This window comes from Siphateles boraxobius, unplaced genomic scaffold (genome assembly GCF_051911475.1).
Source record: "Siphateles boraxobius isolate OS27281-9 unplaced genomic scaffold, OSU_SipBor_1 130, whole genome shotgun sequence".
NCBI lineage: Eukaryota > Metazoa > Chordata > Actinopteri > Cypriniformes > Leuciscidae > Siphateles > Siphateles boraxobius.
The window spans coordinates 15,685,139-15,709,106 of record NW_027508734.1 but is presented as its reverse complement, the minus strand read 5'-3'; the positions used below and the strand labels follow the sequence as shown (position 1 = coordinate 15,709,106).

Sequence of the window (23,968 nt, the reverse complement as noted above, 5' to 3'; positions counted from 1 at the left end):
CACACCCTTTAATACATGGTTTTAAATGTAATTGTGAATCTAAAATTACTTGTGAATCAATACAAGGAAGTGTCACATTTCTAAGAATTAGACGTTACAGTCATGGGTGCGGTTTCAAGATAAAATGTACACAGTTCAGTGCTTTAATAGTCCTCAAATAATTATAAAATAGCTTCTCACATACATATGCATTGATAATCACTGTGGTGTGACATTCCTGTTGGGTTACAAGCTATTTTTGTGTAGGTGTCATAGACTGTTCATATAGGCACACACAGACACACCTGTAGATGAGTGAGTCTGCCACTAAGCCAAGCTGCTGAACCTGTGCGCATTCCTCCTCCGTCAGATACTCCATGGACTGCTGTGAGTTCAGTCGGGGCCGGGCTGGGCGGCTGTCTCCTTTCCGCTTGTCTTCCCACGATTTCAGCGTGCTCTCGAATGCCTTGTGTCACAGCAACAAACAATGTTGACAGAATGCAGAGCATCTACACTTAAGTTGAGTACAACGGCCTAGTTACTAGCCTCTGTATTTGATAACAATTAGAATTGTTTTCTTGAGCAATAAATCAACATATTACAATGACTTCTGAAGGATCATATAACACTAGCTACATTTGCATGGATTGGATTTTGTTTGAATCCAAACGTAGTGTTAACATGAACGCTAAAGAAAGTGATCAGGTTTGGTTTGTGTGCAGATTTGATCTTTTTGACGTGCGCACACTGCACAAATATACAGTTTCCAACTGTTGTTGCATACTAACCATCCTCCTTTTCTTTGTTTTAAAAAGTAGACTTAATATTTATCTGTTTCAGGTCCTAATTAGGAGATGACAAGCACATGAAGCTTTGTGCCGTGCTGCTTATATTTATCAAGCAGTAAAAACACCCCTTCCTGAGCCCGAAACAAGGTGTCTGTGGATGAAGCAAGTCCGAAGCAAGGACTGTCCTGCAGCACTTCACAGACGATGAGTGAAGGACAATTTTAGAATGACATCACAGTCATGTATGACACTTGATAACATGGTCTGTCTAAATACTCAGTTCTGATTGGCTGTAAGGTGTCCAATAAAAACGTTTAATGCAAAGGTAGTTCCAAGTCAGTTTAATCACCGTTCTATATTAATGCACTGTTTTCATTGAAGCGCACACATACAGTACATACGTCACTCACACACAGAGAGCGGAGTTCGAGCTGCGCACACACAAAACAGGAGTACAGAAAATTAACAAAGCTGTCCCGCGTGTTTTAGTTATAAAGTAGCTTCACTACTGAATTGCTACATTATATTTCTCAGCAATGAGGGGGTTACATCGCTATTTTGAAGTAATTAAACTCACAGTTTCTTTGTTGAGAGAGAGAGAGAGAGAGAGAGACAGAGAAAGAGAGAGAGAGAGAGAGAGAGAGAGAGAGAGAGAGAGAGAGAGAGAGAGAGAGAGAGAGAGAGAGAGAGAGAGAGAGAGAGAGAGAGAGAGAGACGCCGTCTAAGTGGTGTCCGCAAAATAATATAGAATTCATAGACAATTGGAAAAGTTTTTGGGGCAGACCTGACCTGTTGAAAAGAGATGGTATTCATCCCTCCTGGGATGGTGCTGCTCTTCTCTCTATAGTAATATGGCACATAATCTTAGAGCTCAAACATGAATTTGGGCTCAAGTCAGAAAGCAGACAAACTGGCTAAACCGACCATCTGCTAGCTGTCTCACGTCACTGAGGTCAGATAAATCCCATCACATAGAGACTCTTTCACCTAGATATCATCATATAGAGACTGTGTCTGTTCCCCGAATTAGGACATACAAAAAACTGCTAAACCCATTTATTAGTAAATATTTAATTGACGAACAAATAAAAAGCACATATAATACGGATGAACAAATGATAAAGCTTAGGTTGCTGAATATTTCTTCCTGATCCCTTCCTTCAAAAGCACGTATTGTTAAATATATGATTACAGATTATAACCTAGATGTGCTGTGTTTGACAGAAACCTGGCTAAAACCAGACGATTACATTACTTTAAATGAGTCCACCCCGCAAGATTACTGTTATAAACATGAGCCTCATCTGAAAGGCAAAGGGGGAGGTGTTGCTGTAATTCATAGTAATATCTTCAGAATTACTGAGAAGTCTAGTTTTAAATATAATTCCTTTGAAGTGTTGTTGCTTAATGTAACATTATCTACTGTAAATGATAAATCACGTTTGAGATTTGTATACAGTCCACCAGGGTACCGTACAGATTTTATCAAAGAATTTGCTGATTTTCTATCAGAGTTAGCACTGGCTGCAGATAAAGTCCTAATTGTTGGTTATTTTAATAAACATGTAGATGACGAAAAAAGAAACATCGGGATTGGCATTTAAAGACATTCTGAACTCTATTGGGGTTAGACAACATGTGTCAGGACCTACTCATTGTCGTAATCATACTCTAGATCTAATATTATCGCATGGAATCAATGTTGATGCCGTTGAAATTCTGCAGCAGAGTGATGACATCTCGGATTATTATCTAGTCTCGTGTAAACTTCATTTAGCCAAGTCTGCAAAGTCGACTCAGTGTTACAAATATGTTAGACCTATCACTTCTGCCACTAAAGATCGCTTTATTAATAATATTCCTGATCAGTTTCATGGAAGAAAACAAATAGTTCAGTTTTCTGGTAGAAAACAAAACGCATTTCAGAATAAAGCAGAATAAAGCAGTTGAATCAAGGCGGGTTGTAAGTCCGTGCAGTTCGCGTACACTACTGGCAAAGCCTCTGACAGAATAATACTCGCGCTCAGCGATCCTGAATCAACTTGTGATTGGCTAAGAGTCCAGGTGAAGCGAAGCGTCTTCCAGTTGGAGAGAGAAAGTCACAGCAAAGTGTCTGACGCTTAGTGGCCACAAGGGGGCCTTTTTTACAGAAACAGTGGCTAAATTAACAAAAAAATAAAGCTTCAACGCCAGACGTTTCCAAACAGCACAACAGTAATCACTTTATGAACTTCTTTACTTACAAGATTGATAATATCAGGAAGAAAATTATAACTATGCAACCGTCTTCTACTACATTATCGCATCAGGCAGTGCATTGTAGTCTCCATGAGGAAAATTTGATTCATTCATTGCTATAGGAGAGGAGGAATTTTCTAAACTCGTTAAATCATCTAAATCGACAACGTATGTTAGACCCTATACCGACTAATCTATTGAAAGAGATGCTTCCAGAGGTCATAGATCCTCTTCTCAATATCATTAATTCATCTTTGTAATTAGGATACCTACCAAAAACTTTTAAGATGGCTATAATTAAACCACTTGTTGAAAAAACGCAACTTGATCCTACAGAATTAGTCAATTACAGGCCAATCTCAAATCTACCTTTTCAGTCAAAGATACTAGAAAAGGCAGTATCCTCACAACTATGTTCCTTTTTAGAAAGAAATGGTATCTGCAAGGATTTTCAGTTAGGATATAGACCGTACCATAGTACTGAGACAACTTTCATCAGAGTCACAAATGATTTGCTCTTATCATTCGATCGTGGTTGTATCTCTCTATTAGTCTTACTCGATCTTAGTGCTGCATTTGATACCATTGACTACAACATTCTTTTAAATAGACTTGAAAATTATGTTGGCATTAGTGGAATTGCCTTAGCATGGTTTAAATAATACTTATCTGACCATTATCAGTTTGTAGCAGTAAATAAAGAGATGTCTTATCGATCAAAAGTTCAGTATGGCGCATAGGCGCCGATTTATGTTTTCCTCCATGGGTGCTCATGGGCGCACGCCCTTTTTTAAAAAAAAAAGTAACGTTAGGCCTAGTCAAAAAATGTTTGCATTTCAGAACCGAACGAGAAGCGCAGCGCTGCGTCTATGACAACTCGAGGTAGCCTATCGCACACCGGACGCGTACTTTGTCAGTTTATGGCCAGCAATATTGTAATGTTATGTTTAAGGACATTATGGAATTAACATAATGTCTGTAGGCTACTATGTTACGATTGTAGGCTACTGTACAATTAAATACAACGGGGGGGGGGTGTCCGTTAACTGAATGAATTGAGAATATCACCTGAAAATCCGATAACATCAGCAATTTTCATTCAAGCAGCTGATTTCCGTAAATGAATGTAAAATAAATGTATATTGCAGCACAGGTTGAAGTCAGTACATTAACAACGATTTGAGACAAATAAATGTTAATTTAATATAAAACTATGTAAATCGCGCTCTGTGGCACAGCAGGATTTTGAACAAGGTCCTATAGCCATAGCTGGGCGCCGCCGGTGTGTGTAAGTTACACTCATAGAGAATAATGTGTTCGAATTTTAAAAGACATGGCACTACGCGGCCCTGCTCTTCTCGTCCGGTGTGCGACCCCTTTTAGGAAATGGACAGCCGCCGACACGAACGCACACACCCATTTACTTGATAATAAAGCCGTAAAGTAGGCTATCTTTCAACTCAGGACCATAGCTCAGGACAGCGGCACTTCTCACAAATACAGACAGCATTGCAGATCAAAAGTTTAACTGACACGTAACCGCGATCAGAGGCGTTTTCATCCGAGAAATGCTGTGATTGGTGGATATGATGATATGGAGCAGGCGACTGACAGCGACATAACCAATCACAGTGTGACAGACGGTTAACATTGCACCAACGGCAAAGTTTAATTTAAAATGAATGTAGCCTACTGGCAGTCTGGCACACACGTGGGTGCTCGGTATTTTCCGTGGGTGCTCGAGCCCCGGTATCGGCGCCTATGGTATGGCGTACCACAAGGCTCAGTACTAGGACCATTGCTGTCCACTCTTTACATGCTACTCTTAGGAGATATCATTAGGAAGCATGGCATTAGGTTCCACTGTTATGCTGATGATACTCAGATCTATATTTCTTCACGCCCTGATGAAACCTACCAATTCACAAAATTAACGGAATGCATAGCTGATATAAAAAACTGGATGACTAGTAATTTCATACTACTTAGTTCTGAAAAAAACAGAGATTCTAATTATTGGACAAAAAACTTCCTCACATACTAACCTAGAATACTGTCTAACACTTGATGGCTGCTCTGTCAAGTCTTCGTCGAACCTGGGTGTGCTGTTTGATACCAATCTTTCATTCGAAAGTCACGTGTCGAGTATCTGTAAAACTGCATTTTTCCATCTAATAAATATATATACATCACGTCATATGCTCTCAATGCCCTGCATGCTTAATAAACAAACTACAGCTGGTCCAAAATGCAGCAGCTAGAGTTCTTACAAGAACCAGGAAGTATGACCATATTAGCCCAGTTCTGTCAACACTGCATTGGCTCCCTATTAAACATTGTATACATTTTAAAATATTGCTGATTACTTACAAAGCACTAAATGGTTTAGCTCCCCAGTACTTGAGCGAGCTTCTTAACGCATTATAGTCCTTCACGTCTATTGTGATCTCAAAATCCGGCCAGTTCCGGCCAGTTGATAATACCTAGAAAATCAAAATTGACTGCTGGCGGTAGACCCTTTTTTCCTTTTTAGTACCAAAACTTCGGAACAGTCTTCCTAACATTGTCCGGGAAGCAGAAACACTCCGTCAGTTCAAATCTAGACTAAAAACACATCTCTTTGACCTAGCATACACATAACACATTATAGACTTCTAGAATTCATTGTTAGGCTGCATACTGTAGATTAGGTCAACCGGAACCGGGAATGATCGTTGATCATTAATCAAGTTAATAACTAAAGATAGTTGCGACGGAAGTGAATCAATCAAAACTAACTAGACAATAGCTAGACAATAACTTTATTCTAGAGCTGCTGTAAAGCCAAAACAATCTCTGTTACTTTAATTTCCTATTATCACTGTAAAGCTGCTTTGAAACAAACTACATTGTTAAAAGCGCTATATAAATGAAGGTGACTTGACTTGACTAAACAGAAGCAGGTACGCATATCTCATCTCTCTGTCTCTCTCTCTCTCTAATTAATTAAACTAAATGCAATTCATTCATTCATTCATTCATTCAAATAAATGTAATCTTACCACACTACTTTATCTCTGTGTCTGATTCAAAGCGGGCAGAATGCTAGATCTAACGAGCCGTAACTGACGGAAATAACCATCAGTTTTACACTTCTGGTCAAATATTATGCTGCAAGCATCAATAACATCCTAAATTGTCAGTGCTGGCAAATGACCATGGCATAAGCGGGATAATCCACGGCTAGCTGTGAATTAAACAATTTTAATGCACTTTGTGTTGGACAGTTATTTGCCTCTACGTCGTGCATTAAAATAGTTTAATACACAGCTAGCCATGGATTATACCTTACATTTTCAACAACAACAGCTCATCTTATACATCCTTACGCAATTTCTACGTCATTGCACATGCACATAACCTTTCAATTTCGGTTTTAAACACGATCAAGTGTTTACATTTCCTGTTTTAAATTTTTTTTCCAACCCCATACTTTTGAATGATAGTGTAGGCATGTTCATCTGCAAAACTAAACTGATAAAGCTTGTTTTTCTGGTGAAACTGACAGGAGGTTCTGCTGGTTAGGTTAGTCTAATGGGGACAGTAGATAACCAGTATCCCACAAGTGCTCACGCAACACATAGGAGTGACTAGCAATGCTGGTCTGTTCAGAAAGATTGACAAAGATTTTAAAGAAGAGAAAAGAAGATGAGCACACACACTGACCCGGTCTCTGGTGAGCATCTGGGCTCTGTTCTTGTGGACAATTTGGACGATGCCAGGAGGCTGAATCCAGGCCTCACCATCCACCTGCACAGGTACGCCTTCATCACCCAGGATGGTGATCTTCACCTGCCGACACTAAAGAAACAGCCAGTGTCAAAGCACATCTGAACTCATATGACTCATGTAAGAATAGTTTAAAAGTTACATTTAAATTACAAGATGATGCATATTGTTAAATTATTTACCAGAAATTACCCATAAACAAGTTCTCATATACACATAACAACATTAGATGATCAACATTTAAAAATTCACCTAACCTACACACACCAGTTACTTTTATTTTAAAGAGAGTGTAGACAACTGTATTTCATTTTAGTTCTGTATATTTCGTTATATTTAATAAATTGAGTTTCATTTTACCCCGGTGGAAGAACACTTTTTCCAGAATCTCTTTAAAATGGAGTATAATTAGTCTAAATTACTAATGAAATCATTGTGATGTCACAAAAATAGTTTTGGACTAATTTCTCCATAATGTGACTGTTGAAATTCTTTGAATTGCAATTCAGTAAATTCCTCATCTTGTCACTATGATTCAAATTCCAATTAGGGTGTAGTTGAATTTAATTTATATTCCAACCCGTGAATTGACAGGAAGATAATTGTTAAATTCTGCATTGTGTCCTAGTGTTCAGACCTGTGTGATGCGGTGATGTTGTAGGTTGATTACTCGAGACATGGCCATCTGCATGCTGCCGAACACAGCCACCACTTCCAGCTTCTTATCATCAAACGATGGAGCTCCAAAATTCTACACAAACAAATACAAAGGCAGACAATATTTCAAAACGTCCACCGTTGAACGACATTCCCATCATCTGAACTATTCTTTAATTTACACCATCTATCTAAATAAATATGTTAAGATAAGCAGCTTGAAACATGACACACAGGAAGGACCAGATGTCTTATGTGTGCACTCTAATTCATACTGGGAAATTATATCATGGTTTTCCACTTTACAGTGGAAAGAATCTGTTACCGTGGAATGAGTTAGATACTGATCAGATATACAAACAGCATCACTCCAGGTTAGCTATCCTCTGTAATATATGTATTTTTCCCCCAAAAATTGGACTGTGTACTTAAAGCTAACATATGTATTTTTTTCGCCGCTAGGGGTCACTAACCTCTTACAATAACAAAGGCGTAGGTTGATGACGCATAAGCAGAATTATGGAACTTGTCGTAATGGTGTTGGATCTAATAATGTTTATGGATGAGTGAATACATTGATGTTTTTAACATGACTGTGGTATGAAGCAGGTCGCGATTGGACATTTCATTCTACCAAACTACACGCAAGTGCAGAATTACTACTCACACAGGTCAGTTTATTTTATGTACATTTGCTCACATTTGCTCACCTTATGTACATTTGCTCACCTTTCACCTTTGCTCACATTTGCTGTCAAGTCAAAGTTAGACAGGCGACATTGACAGGCAACAATGACCAGGGACGAGCCATTATTTAAAATCGGAATTTCTCTGAAATTAAAAATCTTTGGGAACTTTTGGGATATTGTAAGTACACAACTGCAGGAAATGTATTACACTGTGCAAGTGATTTTGCGATATTTTATTACAAAAATCTTACATTTTGTAACTTTAAGAAATATTGGATGAGCAAGAGCTTAAAATGTTTCTATACTAGACTTCAGTGTACTGTAAATTATCATACTCATTATCATTATCATACTTGTTACATTTGCACTGCTCTTTTACGCTCTCATCTTTTTTCACCATTTATTCACCACACCAGTTTCATATTTCTTCCTGTTTATTCACCACAATGCATTTCGAAAAATTATGAAAGGATATTGATGGATTGATGAGTGGTTGTAAATATGGTTGATGCATTCTGAAGTCGTATTTGCAGGAAGAAAGTCTGGCCAGGAGCCATTGTTTATTGACAGCTCAGAACATTAAAAAGATGCACTGAGGATAAATGACCGGCACAAACTCATCTGTTTAACTCAGAGCTGATTTTTCACTTTGTTGAACTGAACTGCCCTCTGGAAAGTAAAGTTATAAGCTCTAAACTGAAATTCAGTTTCATTGATGGACTCACATTGTCCTCTTTGGTGCCACCCCAGAAATTAATGCCTCCTGCATAGCTGGGGATGTTCAAAACGGCAAGACCCTGAAGACTCGGCAAGGACATGGGCACTCCATCACACTGCAAGAGAGAGAGAGAGAGAGAGAGAGAGAGATACTTGATGTAATGTACAGCTTCTCAGAACAGCATTTGAAACATGAAACCATGACCACTTAGATGAAAAGTACATCTACACATAAACCCACAGTGGTAAAGCATCATTCATAGTGTGTAAAGTGAAGTAAATGGCACAAAGAGTACTTCCTCTTCCCCTTAAAGGTCAGAAAAGGGTGCAATGTATTCAGCTTAAATTTCAGCATTTTGCATTCCCTTTCTCTCTGTCTGTCCAACACATGCTCAATACCTCCAGCTCGACTCTTTGTTCCAGGTTCTTGTAAGTTTTCTGCACCAGTTCCCTGGTCCCTAACACTCCATACCACATCATGTTTTTAGTGCGACTACTGTGGAAAAAAAGAACGGAATTTCACTGTTTTAGTCAGCATTATATAAACAACATTATCACTGAAAAAAACAACAACATTAAAAGCAAAACTGTAACTAGTAATGCCACATCTTTGCAATACATTTTCATTTTGGATTTAATGGATTATATTCAGCAATTATCAAACATTTCTTCTTTCTTACCTGCACTTTTTTGGGTGCTCATCTCTCTTGTTGTTGAACTCCAAAGATATTTTGGCATCCAGCCCGATGCCAAAATAGTTATTCATTACACACTTTTCTGTGCACTGCCTGTGGAACAGAAACAAGCAGGATGAATTGTGTAAGCTGAGTCACAAAAGGACTGACTTATGAATAAAAAAAGATTTTTGAAGTGCTAAATAAACAGAAAAGGTGGATGTATTCGTCATACATCTTTCACAAGGAAAGTGTATTCAATTTATAGATTGCAATGTCACATAAGAAACTGTCTCTTATAATGATGGATATGAGAAGTGCTAAGCTTCTAATGATCTATTAAGCATTATATAATACATTAATACAGATATCTAATTAAAAAAAATGTTGTTATTTTATTCTATTCAAGAATCCTGAAGAAAATAGATCATGGTTTCCACAAAAATATAAAGCAGCTGTTTTCAACATTGATAATAATAAAAAAAAAAAATAATAAAAAAAATATATATATATTAAGCACTAAATCAGCATATTAGAATGATTTCTGAAGAATCGTGTGACACTAAAGACAGGAGTAATGATGCTGAAAATTCAGCTTTGTCATCATAGGAATAAATTACATTTTAAAATAGAAAACAGTTATTTTAAATTGTAATAGTATTTCACAATATTACTGTTTTTTACTGTAACTGTCAAATAAATGCAGTCTTGGTGAGCATAAGAGACTACTTTCAAAAACATTATAAATATTATATTTTCAGCTAATCCAGAACAACTCTTTTCAGCTCTATAATTATGTAAATAATGCTAACATTGTAAATGTGAGCCCTACAGCCTGTAGATGGAAACATATAGGCCTGGGATAAAAAACAGATTTATGTCCTCTGAAACTTTGATGGACTAGTGTGTCGGTGAGTGGAATAGCAAACACTTTGGTATATTACACTGTCAACATGGTTTTAGAGCTACTGGAACCTCAGATGTCATTACTGCAGTTCTCTGGAGAAAGATAAGAGCTCTGCCATGTGTGTGTTTGTGTGTGTGTTTGTGTGTGTGTGTGTGTGTGTGTGTGTGTGTGTGTGTGTGTGTGTGTGTGTGTGTGTGTGTGTGTGTGTGTGTGTGTGTGTGTGTGTGTGTGTTTGCACAGTCTTACACAAACTCTTCAGAGAAAAGCACAGTGCCGAAGCTCTCTGACTTCTCCAGTAATATTGGGGTTGTAGAGGATGGACTCAATGTGTTTTGACCTGTCAATGAAATAAAGGAATAGAAGAGTGAGAGAGTGATGTGGAAAATGCAGCCATAAGAAAAAAACCTAGAATCACAACAAAAACTTCAATAGCAATAGTACAATAATAAAAACTGTGTATTAAACTGTTCTGAAAAAACTTTTTTTTTGATAAGTGGTTGAATGAACTGAAATTATCTACTTTTAATAACTTCATGCTACTACTTATTTTTGGTAGTTTCAATTCAATTATTTTGTGTATGATGTATTCTTTGAAAATGATTCAAAGCTTAATATAATTATGACTAGCTTACTTTGTCTTAATTTGACTTATACATACAGTAAATCCAATGAGTTAAATAATTTGAGGAAACAGATTTCCTTAAACCATTTTAAGTTTAAATATTTGATCACTGTGAAATGTGAATTTCATGAGTCTAATAAAATAATATTTCTTATAACTAAATAAAACTTTTACTTGAGTTACTTGTTACTAAATGTTATTGGAGTAACACCCTAAGTAACTGATTTGAGTTAAACCAATTGAACACACATTATTTATTGCAAAAAAATATCTTAAAGTCTATAGCACTACACAAAGTATTTGAGTAGTTTACATTTAAATTTAAAGTTAAGAAAACTCATTTCCAGTTGACTGAACAGATACTTGTCAATTAAAGTTATTTTCTTTGAAAGAATTCAAATTAAACTAAGCTCACTTGATTACACACATTTGTTTAGTAACACTGAGTAGATTTAGTAAAAACTAGCATCAGTGAAAGTTAAAATTTTCTTTTTTCACATTTTTCATTTCATGTGACTCATTTCATGCATTCATGTATCAGTGATTCATTTTGAGAAATATTACATGAAAATCTAAATAATTTCTAAATCAAAATTTATATAAAAAATAAATAAAACAGTTCTTCATGCAAAATGTGTTTAGTGCTGCCATTTATGTGAGCTAATGCAGTGTTATGCATGCTGATATAGTTGATGTTAATTAACTCTGTTGCTCCTTCAAGTGATCATTGGCCTTTTCTTTTTTCATGTCTCCCTGCTCACAAAGACAGTTCTGAGGGACGACCTTTTCTAGGCAGTGTCTGAGTTGCATGATGTAGTTTTTTACTTCCACCAGGGCATGCAAACACATAGTTATTTTGCATCCTCCTAATTTAATTTTGTCTTCTGTATTTGCAATGCTCTTCAGTCTTAATATCTGCAGCTGACCTTCATATTCACAAAATGAGTAATGATCCTCTGTCTGTGGGGTTTTTATTCAGGGATTTTGGTGGTTGATTTAATGATTCTCAGGTTGAGGCCAATTGCAATTTTCATGAAATTGTGCTTAGAACATCTTTAATTGATCAAAATGCCAATGTTTGAATGAGCTGCAGTAAAGATAAAAGTTTGCAGTGGGAAATGTAATTGAGAAGAGTTTGTCACTCACGTGGCTCCCCCTCTTTGAGGTCCTCACTGCTGCCTCTTTTGATTGACGTTGAGGATGACATTCTCTGTACCTGGGTGTGTCTGTTCTGCTCATCCACCACTGAAAGAAAGCAATCAAGAGCAATCTAATTAAATATTAGGTAAAGTTTCCCAGAAGCCACTGTAACATGCGTGTACATTCCTGTATCTGCAAACCACAGATTTTAGTTTCATCTTAAAATACATTAATACATATTTAAATACAAACGCGGTAAACACAGAAAAAAAAAGTTAAATGTTAATTACTGAAGCCTTTTTGTGTTTTTCTCTTTGGGCATGTTTTGAAAATGTTATCTCACAATTATCTTCATGAAGTACAGAAGTTTTGCCTTAGAGTATTCTACAATGCTTGAATTATTTTCTTTTTGATGTTTATTCTATGTATTCTAACACTGGCCGAAATCCAATGACTTTCCACTTCCACAGAAGAATGCACTCATATAATGTAAAGAATTACCCTTTTCTGCCTGATCTATGATTTGTCGGAGTGCTTTCTTTAGGCTGTTGGCCCTTAGCATCAGCTGCTCTCTTGATCTGAAGGGTCTGGACTGATCAGTGTCGCTCTCGTCTGGTGAGATGGGCCCGGCTGGTACAAGCTTGGCACTGGCGTCTTCGCTGAGAGCCTTAACCAAAGAGTCCAGCTTCTCGTTCAACATGGCACACTGAGATAGACACACACGCACAAATCAGAAAAATTTATAAAGAACCAAACACATTTAACTCTCACATTTATCTGACGTTTCATTTAACTGTTTGTTTAGCTCTTCATTTAATCTTTTGACTGCTAATTCACTCATTATTAAACTGTTGGCTCATTGTCTGTTGATTTTACTTAAAATTTGTTTGTTCCTTTGGGTTATTATTTGACTGTTCGCTTAACCCATCACTTGTCTATTTAACCATTCACGTGTTCTTTTGGCTAACTGTTCAACTGTTTGCTCACAATAACTGAAAAAAAAAAATCACATAAGTCTCCAGCTTTACCTTTTTTGCCATAGCATCGGCCTCCTCTTTATTCTCTGTGGCCCGTTCATAAGCTTTGCCGACCTCAGCCACAAACTCATTAACTGTTCCACAAAGAAACCTGTGAATGAAAGAGATAGGAATGCACAATTTAGAGGTTCAAAAGGATTTTTGAAAAATTGAAAAATAAAAAAATTATATTCATATTCTATACTCATAACCTGCACAACACATTCATGAACACAAATGAACTGTTTACTCACTTAGCAGATGATATAACGTCACTGTGTTTGTCAGAGTCCAGGATTTTGGTCAAGTGAGTGGCAACAGAATCGGCATATTGTGTAATCTGGATTTTAAAAATATAATTTTAAAACAGAAAATCTCATTTAAATACAATTTAAGTTTTTTTAATTGTTTTTAAAGAAGTAACACTAACATGGTATGTATTTGATGAAAAATACAGTAAAAAAAAGTGATAAATATTATTACAATTTAAAAGAACTGTTCTCTTAGTAAATGCTTAAGGATTAAAGGTCACCTGTAGGGGGGAGTCTAATGCGTCCTCCTCCTTTAAAATTGCTGGAGTCTGTTTGGTGGGCACTTCATAGGTCATCACACTCCATCTGTGACACACATTCAGGAACAGAGAGATGAGTTTGATGAGAGTCATTCATCCACTCATTCATTCATTCTCCTTCTTTCTCTTTGTCTCTCACCTGTCCAGCATCTTGGTTGTAGCTCTCTCCAGTTTCTCCAGTATCTCCAGCAGCTGAGCATCATCATCACAGAGTCCTCCCCAGCCAAGCACACGTGCCAGGTCATTTCCTGTGCCCAGCGGTAACACGCCCAGCTGGCACTGTTACACACACAACACAACACAATAAGAGATACTTCTGGGTACTTCTAGAGCAAAAGACGAAAAAATAAAAATGGACCATATGTAAAATGCCGTTCAAGAGGTTTAAAAATCACTCAAATAAAATTGCCCCAAGCTTTGTCAAGGGTAAATTCTAAATAAAATACTATATAATACATATTTTCTTCCATTTAATATGTCTATTAAAATGTTTTAAACCTTGTATGCTATGATACACAAATTATTGTAAACTTTATGAATTAAATAAGGACAGCGCGATCACAAATCCAATAGCTGCGTTGCAGTCTCTGTGCATCTCTCAGAAATCAGAGCTTTGACGAGAGTAATATCAACTAAGATACATCACACAATTTTTTTTACTACTTTATATGTTTGTTTAAATGTTTTAAACCTTGAACGATATGATATGTTTCTCTGACTCTCTCCCAGAGACAGGAGGCATTTACGTATTCTTTATAATTAGTTCAGATTTGCATTTGTATGGATAGTAAAAGTTGTTTTAGCAGTTTTTAATTATTCAATATTTTCTTTCATGTTCTCTAATCAGCTATTTTATATATAGTCTTTTTATTTAAGGTTGTGGATGAATCCTTTGTAAATTAAAATAAAATAAAAATAAATATTTGTTTAAATAAATATATATTTATTTAATATTTAGAATACATTTCAATACATTTTGTAATTATATATATATATATATATATATATATATATATATTTTTTTTTTTACGAGTTATACAAGGCTTTTGTTAAATGAAAACTAAGGGACCAAAATGACACTTAAAACAAACTTCTTATGCAAATTTTACAAACTTCCGATTAAAGCCCTGCCCACTTCCGGATTTATTAAGATTATTAGAAATACAGATACAGATATTTGCTCCGTTGCACACCCCTAGTGCACATTTTCATAAGCTTTCATTAAAATACTTTATTCTGGTTATTCTGACCTGTTTGTGCAGGCTGAGTTTGTCCAGTTCAGAAAGAACCCAGCCCACGCTCCCATCTCCACCACACACTAGGATACGAAAGGTCTCAAACTTCTGGAAGAGACGAAGCCTGTACACATAAAAAAAAAAAAAATTATGGCCCAGAGGGCAAATTGACTTTGCCAACAAAATTGTACGTTCAAAACAGAATACTATTGAAAGCTGCACTAAGATTGAAAGTACATAATTATTGAGAATGTTACAGCTATCAAATAAACATGTTGGGTTGTTTTAAAAGCTAAGCTACAGTGAATGATTCCTGACTATTTAACTGCCTTACAAAGTCTTTTAATTGATATTGCAGTGTGCTATCAGCGGACGTTGATCTCACCCCAGCTGTGGGCCGCCGTTCATGAGGTCAAAGACCTGCGCCGGGTTCAGAAGCTGCCTAAACCTGCGCAGGAACTTGACGCCCTGGTTGTCACCACTCTTACTGTTCACCAGCACCAGCAGAGGACTCGAGCAGGATGGAATGGTGGCCTTCCAGAAGCCTGCAGTGAGCAAGGGATGATGAAGAAGGACAATGGTGGGATTGGAGAGGAGGGAAAGAGAGTGGGAATAAGAAAAGGAGAGGAGAGGAAAAGAACTTGGGAGGGGTGTCATGTTTGGAAATGTAACCATCTTTAACCACTGTCTCTTCAAGAACATTACTAACATTAAGAATGACTGTTCCCATAAAATCTCTAGATAAATGCAGTGTGCAAAAGTTTAAGGTCTGTAAGATTCTTCTAATGTTTTTGAAATAAGTCTCTTATGCTCACCAAGGCTGCATGTACTTGATAAAAAATACAGTAAATGTGTAAAATATTATTACAATTTAAAGTAACTGTTTTATATTTTGATTTTATTTTTAAGTATTCTTTAATAAATAGAAAGTTAAAGGGACATTGTGTAGTAATTTCTCCCATCTAGCGGTGAAATTGTATTTTGCATTCAAACGAATTGTGCTCTCCAGCGCCTCGGTTTTTCAAATGCGTGTTGCATCTACGGTAGCTGTTATGTACCAAAAAGCTAGGACAGGATGTCTTCTAATAGAACTTCGTCGAGTTTTAACGAAAATTTGTTGTGGAAATGCGTTGGCCTAGTACTTTTTGACCCTCTCTGCTACTATAGTATTTCAAAATGGCGGAACTACATGGAAGCCTCCGTGGACCTACCCGTCACATGTATATAAAGATAATAAATTATTCGTTTACGAGGATAAGTCAGATAATTGGCAGAGGTATTTGTACACCATTGAGGACATATTTATGAATAAAAATATAGATTTTACATAATAAAATACCTAAAAAACTACACATTGTCCCTTTAAAAAGAACAGCATTTATTTGAAAAATATTTTCATTTTTGCAGATTAAAGTAATAATTTCTTTCGAAAACAGAGAGAGAAATCGTACTGACCTCGAACCTTTGAATGGTAGTGTAAATATATATTAAGTAATGAAATAACATTTTATTCATTGGTATTTTTAACTGGCACAGTGATAATTAAACTTGATCTAAATAATGTCATTCGCAACAAAAAACATATGACAATGTATACAAGTGTTATGGAGACAGCTAAGCTGATGCAGTTGCCAGGGCAACCCTTACCGTCAGAGTCGATGCTGTTGAGTGCAGTGGGTGGAATGATGGAGACCTTACACTGACCCAGAGGACAAACCTTTCCCAACTGCTCCTTACAGCTATTATGCACCTACACAGATGGAATGTACAGAGACATACATTATTGGCTACTCACAGACAGCTAACATCCATCAGTGTAACAGATGGAGACACACTGGTTACACAAGTTACACACCTGTATAAGTATAATGTCATAGACTTTCCTGTAAACTGTTTATGTGGTATTTCTAGTTTTTATGTTTACAGAGTGAAGTGGGTGTGATGCAATATTGTGGGTGTGTGTGATATACTGTACAGCACTGTGATCGGTTTTACAGAGTGGGCAGGAAGGTGACGTACGATGGCTTTGCACCAGAGGCACCGCCAGTCCTGTAGTCGGCGGACGCTGCCACAGTTTCGATCACACACCACACACTTAGCACTAACCGGCAGGTTTCCCTCCAACCACTGGTGAGGCATTGACACCTGAATACACAAACATGCTAATTTAGGTACAGATTACCACTAAGACCATATGCATGTAGAATTTAAAAGATTCACTTACCCCATCCTCATCCTCAATGATGTCATTTCCTATGGACGCCAGAGTGGTCCACTTACAGTTATTTGTGGATCGTACGGCACAGCGCTTGTGGGCTTTGAATTTACACACTAACACACACACAGAGAAAAGATGACATTAAACAGGTTATCACTAGAATGTGATAAAAGGCTGAAGGCAATGTTCGTATTCATGAGTCAATGATCACACACTAAACAAACAACGTCATTGTTCGTTCTACGAGCAGAATAAACAACGCATGAAAAGGTAAATGGCACCAAAAGGTAAGATCCAAACAAACTGTTCATAATGAATGAGAGAGAGAGAGGAAAAAAACAAATATGGGAAACATGGGGGAAAAAGCTTTGTGTTTATGTTTACCTTCACAAGAAAGACCATGAGAGGTGACCCCCGGCAGAGCTTCTCGACACACGTTGCAAAAGGTGGGCCGGGCGTGAGAGCAGGCGTACCAGTTATGCATCCCGGAGAAGTGCTCCATGTTAAACTGACTGGCCTGTCATCATAAAAATCATGTCAACATTATAAATCATTATAAATCAATACATATCCAAATAATAAGATCTGCAGGGATTCTCAACCATAGGGCTTCAAGATGACTTATAAGCTACATTCAGAGAGACAGTTTTTGGGATTTACTTACAGGTGTCAGTTTCGAAATGTCCCGTTCAAACAACAACTTACAGTAGCGTCTCGAATACGGTCTGTATGAACGTGCAACGGGAGTCAATCCATTGTTCTCTTACCAGTAATAATAGCAACAGTGACCAAAGTAATATCAAAGATAGCGACATCCATAAAACTGAAAAGTATTATCACTTTTGACATGACAAGAGTCCAATCGAGCCCCAAGTTCGTCCATCATATCTTCATTAACCGACAGCAGCTTTTATATCTATGTGGAAACCAGAGCTTTTGAGTCACGCGTAGAGCACAAAGCTGACAGGAGCGCTCTGGTGGAGGACAGTGACTGGATCTAAAGCACACACAAAAACCCACAACAAATAGTAGACACGCCTTTGTGCAACGCAGAGCGGCTCTCTCGCACTGTATGATGTGAAAGAGGCCAGGCCCTGGTTATTTCTAGGCTTGATTACTGCAATGCTCTTCTGGCTGGACTTCCATCATGTGTTACTAAACCACTACAAATGATCCAGAATGCTGCAGCTCGCCTTGTCTTCAACGAGCCCAAAAGGGCTCACGTCACTCCTCTGTTCTTCTCACTGCATTGGCTACCACTCGCTGCTCGCATAAAATTCAAAGCTTTGACGCTTGCTTACAGATCTACCACAGACTCAGCTCCGTCCTACTTTCACTCCCTACTGCAAGTCTACGTCCCTACCAGAAGCCTACGATCGGCCAAGGAGCGACGGCTCGTGGTGCCATCACAGCGAGGCACTAAATCACTCTCCAGAACATTCTCATTCACGGTTCCATGCTGGTGGAATGATCTCTCCACCCTCATCCTTAATGCAGAAACCCTGACATCATTCAACAGACAACTGAAAACTCATCTCTTCCGTGAATACTTAACATAAAAAATAAATAAATAAATGATTCTCCTTTAAATCTTTCCTTCCCTTTTAAATCTTCCTGTGTCTGTCTTTTGCTACTCTGAGCAATGCCTGAACTTTGTATTTTGAGCACTTCTTGCGTTGTTCTTCCCTCTTCACGATGACTCGCTTGCTTTAGTCCTCAGATGTAAGTCGCTTTGGATAAAAGCGTCTGCTAAATGACTAAATGTAAATGTAAATGTAAGACAACTAGTGGTCCAATCAGGTTGCATTCACACAGTGCGGGTTTTCCGAGAATGCTGTTGTGAGTCCTGAATATTTACAGGTGTGAGTTCGGTTATAGAATACTTGTTGTCACTCCCGTAAATAACTGATCCCGTAAAAGGACTGACAGTGTTCTGTTGCTGTCTGAACATGGCCATAATGGTTTAAATTTAAATTATCGAAGTAAATTCAGAAGTAATGTAATAAAATTTTAAAACGCAATGGGCAATTTATATTATGTCAATCTCTAAAATATTTTATTGGGTAGAAATTGTGAGCATTGAGGAGTAAAAAAGGCTACAGTAAGAACCACTGATATAGGGTAAAAATACAACAAGCTACTGTAATAGACAAAGACTAGCCTGTGATCTGTTAGGAGTTCTTTTTTTTAAAACTTTGGCTCACGAAAAGCTCTAAAGATTTAAAAGTCACATGGATTGACACACTAACTACTTTACATCAATATTTCACCTAAACACAATTACAATTATATTAGTTACTCCTGTGTCTTTCATTTATTGATCACTGTGGCGAACAGGACAGGCGAACAGGTGATGCGATTGCTAATGAGCAACACCTGTGAAGCACACCGGTCTCGCATCTCTCACGGAGGAGCGGAAGCATAAAGGAGGAGCGACGACGTTGATGATCGAGAGAGGAACAGGCCTGTGTTTTAGTTGTGTTTGGTTTTTGTATTTGTATTTTATTTTGGGTAGCCAGCAGTCGTCCGCGAGGGGCTGCTGGCGGAATTTATTTTTGGTTTGTTTGTTTTATTTTAATAAAGTATTTTGATTGTTCGCCGGTTCCCGCCTCCGTCTTCCCTGAAAATTGCTACACTGATGCCGAAACCCGGGAAGAGGGAGGAACGCGCCGTTCTCTCACGTCCCTCGGCCGTCCTGTTCGCCACAATCACTTAACAAAGAGGGAAGATAAATCCATGTGAAGGAACATTTAACTGCCATTATGAGCATCAATGCACATTAACTGAAGCTTTGAATGATTTTGGAGGGGTTTAAAGGTGAAGGTTCAGACACTGACCTCATAAGTCTCCCATTTCTGTACAGACTTCAAAGCACTGATCCAGTCTTCCATCTCCTTCCTGCTCTCCGCACACAACATCAGCTTACGGAATGGAGTAATAACCTGGGAGAGAACGAGAGATCATTGAGAAAAATGATTGAGATACCTACAAAAGCATAGGCATATTTAAAAATGGTTCACAAGGTTTAAATAAAGCCATTGAAAAGAGGTTTTGCTTACTGTGAAACTGTTGTTGATGTTCTTGGTGCTGGTCTCAGCCACACTGGCATCTGAGAGGTCGACCTCATCAAATATGAGAGACTACAACAATAAAGTAGGATGTTTTTGTCACCAACAAACACTGAAACAAGGACCTATATTCAGCACCAACTGAGGTTCAATCTACCCCAGAGGGGCCATGCTTTTACCTTTGAATCTTTGGCATAGTAGAGAGTCCTGCCTCGCAGTTTGAAATATCTCCTCTTCCATCTCTGAAAAGAGCTGGTCTGTTTGAGTAGAATACCCTCCTTTACACTCTTCTACAAAACAATGCAGAGAAAGAGAAAATAAATTAAAAACGTGTACAAGACAGTTATTGCAAATACAACGATTTGATTTGTTTTTATAAGTGTTCCATTCATGTATCCCTACTGCCACATTTTTTATAATGAAACATTTTCATGCCATGTTAGAACTGGCTATTTTTAGAAACTGCTTCACAGCCCAGTGGATTTACTGGTGTTCATAAATTGCTTCTTTTGCATGTGCATGAAATTCAGTTTTCAGTTTGTTATACTAAATCATAATAAGAAATGAACACACACAAACCCCCGCGGCTCCAACTTGCATTAGCAATCCTGTAGATCTACTTCAATAACAATGGCTTATCTCCAGGCCCAGATGGAATTGTTGGGACTTTTTTCTGCTGTTTCTGGTTTTAAACATGATAAAATGTATTGAACAGAGCTTTATACTCTTATTGATAGACAAGAGTATAAAATTAGAAAGAATATGTATTAAAACAAACATGCATGGTTTGGCTAAAAGGATAGTTCACCCAAAAATGAAAATTCTGTCATCATTTACTCACCCCCAAGTTCCAAATCTGTATGAATCTATGTCTTCTGCTGAACTCAAAAGAAGATATTTTCAAAGAACATAGGTTACCAAACAGTTGATGAAAATACTATGGAAGTGTTTGGTTAACCTTATTCTTCTAAACATCTTCTGTTGTGTTCAGCAGAAGAAAGAAATACATACAGATTTGAAACTTGAGGGTGAGTAAATGTTGACAGAATTTTTTTATTTTTGGGTGAACTATCAGTTTAATAGCTTTGTCATCGATAGATATTTGAATTCTGTGGAAATCTGCAGAGATTTCTACTTATCACTACACTATAATAACAGATTGTTACACACATTGTCAATGACTTTAGGGGAAACACTTGTGTGGACTTGCATGTTTATTGACACATTAAAACTATCTATGAACTATCTTATTTACCATAACAACAGTTTAGTCAAAACCAGTTTCTCCTTCCGTGCTTAATTGTTTATAAGAAACATTGGTTTACGGTAAAGCATTTAAAAAACCTGATCTGTCACCTAGCGAAATTCCTGATTAAAGTGCCAACAACACTGAAGGAGGGGCTGCAACATTTCCATAAAGTTCACAATGGGCCTCCAAAACATGATCAGGTGTTCAATTCATCGCTGACTTTCATCATAAACCTTGACACTTCAATCTGGTCTGAAGGGCAGAGCAGCTAAAAGACTTTCTAGAAGTCATCAAATACAGCTGCACTTCCACTTAAACAGTAAAATCAAATTACAAGGTAGTTTGTCCTTGTCTAAACACGTTAGGGGCATATTCTGTGCACTCTGATGACGTGAGATGTGGATTTCATGAGTGTATCGTGACAGAACACCTCCAGCAGCTCAGCAGTGAGACAGGCTGATGGGACAGAAACGTGGCATATGCTTTATATCTGTCTTTCGTGGCTGTCACACTGAAAACAAGGAGAGTGAGAGTGCTGTTGCTAATCATTAAGGAAATCAAAGTGAGTAACCTAGCTAGGTAATCTGCTAAGATTCATAATGACGTACACATGAAGGGAGTGAATTCACAGTGACAATAATTCTAGTCTAATGGTAAAGAAAGTGTATCTGTTACCTCTCTGGCTATATTTTCACACTCTCCTAAAGGGACCATAATACATTAAAGAAATTACCCTGAAATGTTACACAATATAATATTGAAGGGGTGAATTTGGAATCGGCTACATAATCGATGAAGATATGCGTCAGTCTATCTGTATATGTTTGGAAAATGACAATATTTATCTATTTCTTAGCCAATGAGAATCATTCAACCTGAAGCTTAGACCTTGGTGTAGGGTATAACTGCTGTGATCTTTGTAAATGTAAGCGGGGTTGCCTACGAACTCCTGTGTGAGTCTTGAAGCTGACTTCTGCTGATGAAACTATCTTCAGTAAATCTTTTCTTTCATTTATTATATTTCTGACTCCGGGTCTTCATTCATCATATCTGGTTCTGTGTCTTTAACTGGAAAACCCCTAGCAATATAATACAATTTCTTATCATTTGAAAATAGACAAACTTTTAGCATTAACATGTAAAAAACTGCATTTAACATTTCATCATGAGTGCTGATACTTAATCAGATACACAGCTTTACATATTAAGGGCCAGATTTACTAACAGCTTGTGCCAGCGCATACCCTCTTTTGGGGTTAAAAAACTACTCAGGATTTACTAAAAACACGCATTGAAAAATTAGTGCTGAAAAGGCGTAGACACAGTTATTTTTGAGGCTTGTATAGGTCATTATGGAAATGATCTGACTGCATCTGTGTTCTTTAATTTGTGCGTCGTCAGTAGATCACACGCAGAACTTTCCACTCCCATCTGCGCTGTTTTGGACCCTCAATCTAACTTCCCCTGTTTAGTAAATCTGCCCCAAAATGTCTCAGGTCAGAATTTTAAATGTTATGTCACATGTGAGGATTTGAGCCACATTCAGTACCTCTGAGTCACTTTTGCAGGTGATTATACTCTCTACATCCCTCTCAACAGGTGTCTCATTTTCTCCCAGTGACTCCCAGCAGGGCTCATAAATATATGTGAATTGCCCTCAGAAGATAGTTAAATCTGTTAAAACTCTCTTTGATAGAATAAATTAAATAATGTTTTCTTGGAGAATTAGATTTAGTGATTAGTTGAGTCAAAAGTTATTATATTTAGATTAATATAAAAATAACATACATGTATGTTCTCATTATGTATGCATGCATATATGTATATGGGTCAGGTTTTGCTATTTTTGTGGGAACCAAATGTTCAAGGACAGTAAAAACTAAAAACAAATACAATATGGAAACAAAAACAAACTAAAAATATTCAAAAAAATATAATAAGGTCAAAAATTTAAAAACAATAAAAGTCACAGAAAATACATAAAAAGAGGGTTGTATGTAATATGACGAAAACAAATAAGGGTGTGTGAGAGACTAAACTTGAGGATATCTGCCAGTGAAGTGTCCCTGCACAGCAAGACAAACATCAGACCCAGACATCACTCACTCCATCCTTTCAGAACAGAGCTGGTTCCACATTCATACAAAAATGAGAACATCTTTGATCCATCACAGTGTGCAAGCACACACACACACACACACACACACACACACACACACACACACACACACACACACACACACACACACACACACACACACACACACACACACACACACACACACACACACACACACACACACACACACACAAAGTAATGTCAGATGGTGACTCAGAGGAATCTCCGTCACAATGATTGCTATTTTTGTTTAATCTCTACCTCTTCCTTCTCCCTCTCCTAATCCTCCTCCTCTCTCTCTCTCTCTCTCTCT

The 23,968-nt window shown here is 37.4% G+C and overlaps 1 protein-coding gene across 3 annotated transcripts in view; it reads right to left on the bottom strand.

Moving 5' to 3' along the window:
- LOC143737120 (diacylglycerol kinase delta) overlaps nucleotides 1–23,968 on the bottom strand; it is an 81,500-nt gene that overhangs the window by 9,522 nt on the left and 48,010 nt on the right. For all 3 annotated transcript variants that reach the window (XM_077228089.1, XM_077228091.1, XM_077228090.1), the window contains 22 exons: nucleotides 20,467–20,577; nucleotides 20,279–20,359; nucleotides 20,057–20,161; nucleotides 17,604–17,736; nucleotides 17,226–17,332; nucleotides 17,021–17,146; nucleotides 16,649–16,751; nucleotides 15,387–15,546; nucleotides 15,017–15,125; nucleotides 13,906–14,045; nucleotides 13,728–13,812; nucleotides 13,450–13,535; nucleotides 13,208–13,307; nucleotides 12,681–12,885; nucleotides 12,186–12,284; nucleotides 10,664–10,754; nucleotides 9,517–9,624; nucleotides 9,236–9,332; nucleotides 8,845–8,952; nucleotides 7,411–7,524; nucleotides 6,711–6,845; nucleotides 285–445 (listed from right to left, as the gene is read on the bottom strand). In XM_077228089.1, coding sequence (XP_077084204.1) covers nucleotides 285–445; nucleotides 6,711–6,845; nucleotides 7,411–7,524; nucleotides 8,845–8,952; nucleotides 9,236–9,332; nucleotides 9,517–9,624; nucleotides 10,664–10,754; nucleotides 12,186–12,284; nucleotides 12,681–12,885; nucleotides 13,208–13,307; nucleotides 13,450–13,535; nucleotides 13,728–13,812; nucleotides 13,906–14,045; nucleotides 15,017–15,125; nucleotides 15,387–15,546; nucleotides 16,649–16,751; nucleotides 17,021–17,146; nucleotides 17,226–17,332; nucleotides 17,604–17,736; nucleotides 20,057–20,161; nucleotides 20,279–20,359; nucleotides 20,467–20,577 — 2,564 coding nt within the window. The remainder of the gene's footprint in view (nucleotides 1–284; nucleotides 446–6,710; nucleotides 6,846–7,410; nucleotides 7,525–8,844; nucleotides 8,953–9,235; nucleotides 9,333–9,516; nucleotides 9,625–10,663; nucleotides 10,755–12,185; nucleotides 12,285–12,680; nucleotides 12,886–13,207; nucleotides 13,308–13,449; nucleotides 13,536–13,727; nucleotides 13,813–13,905; nucleotides 14,046–15,016; nucleotides 15,126–15,386; nucleotides 15,547–16,648; nucleotides 16,752–17,020; nucleotides 17,147–17,225; nucleotides 17,333–17,603; nucleotides 17,737–20,056; nucleotides 20,162–20,278; nucleotides 20,360–20,466; nucleotides 20,578–23,968) is intronic.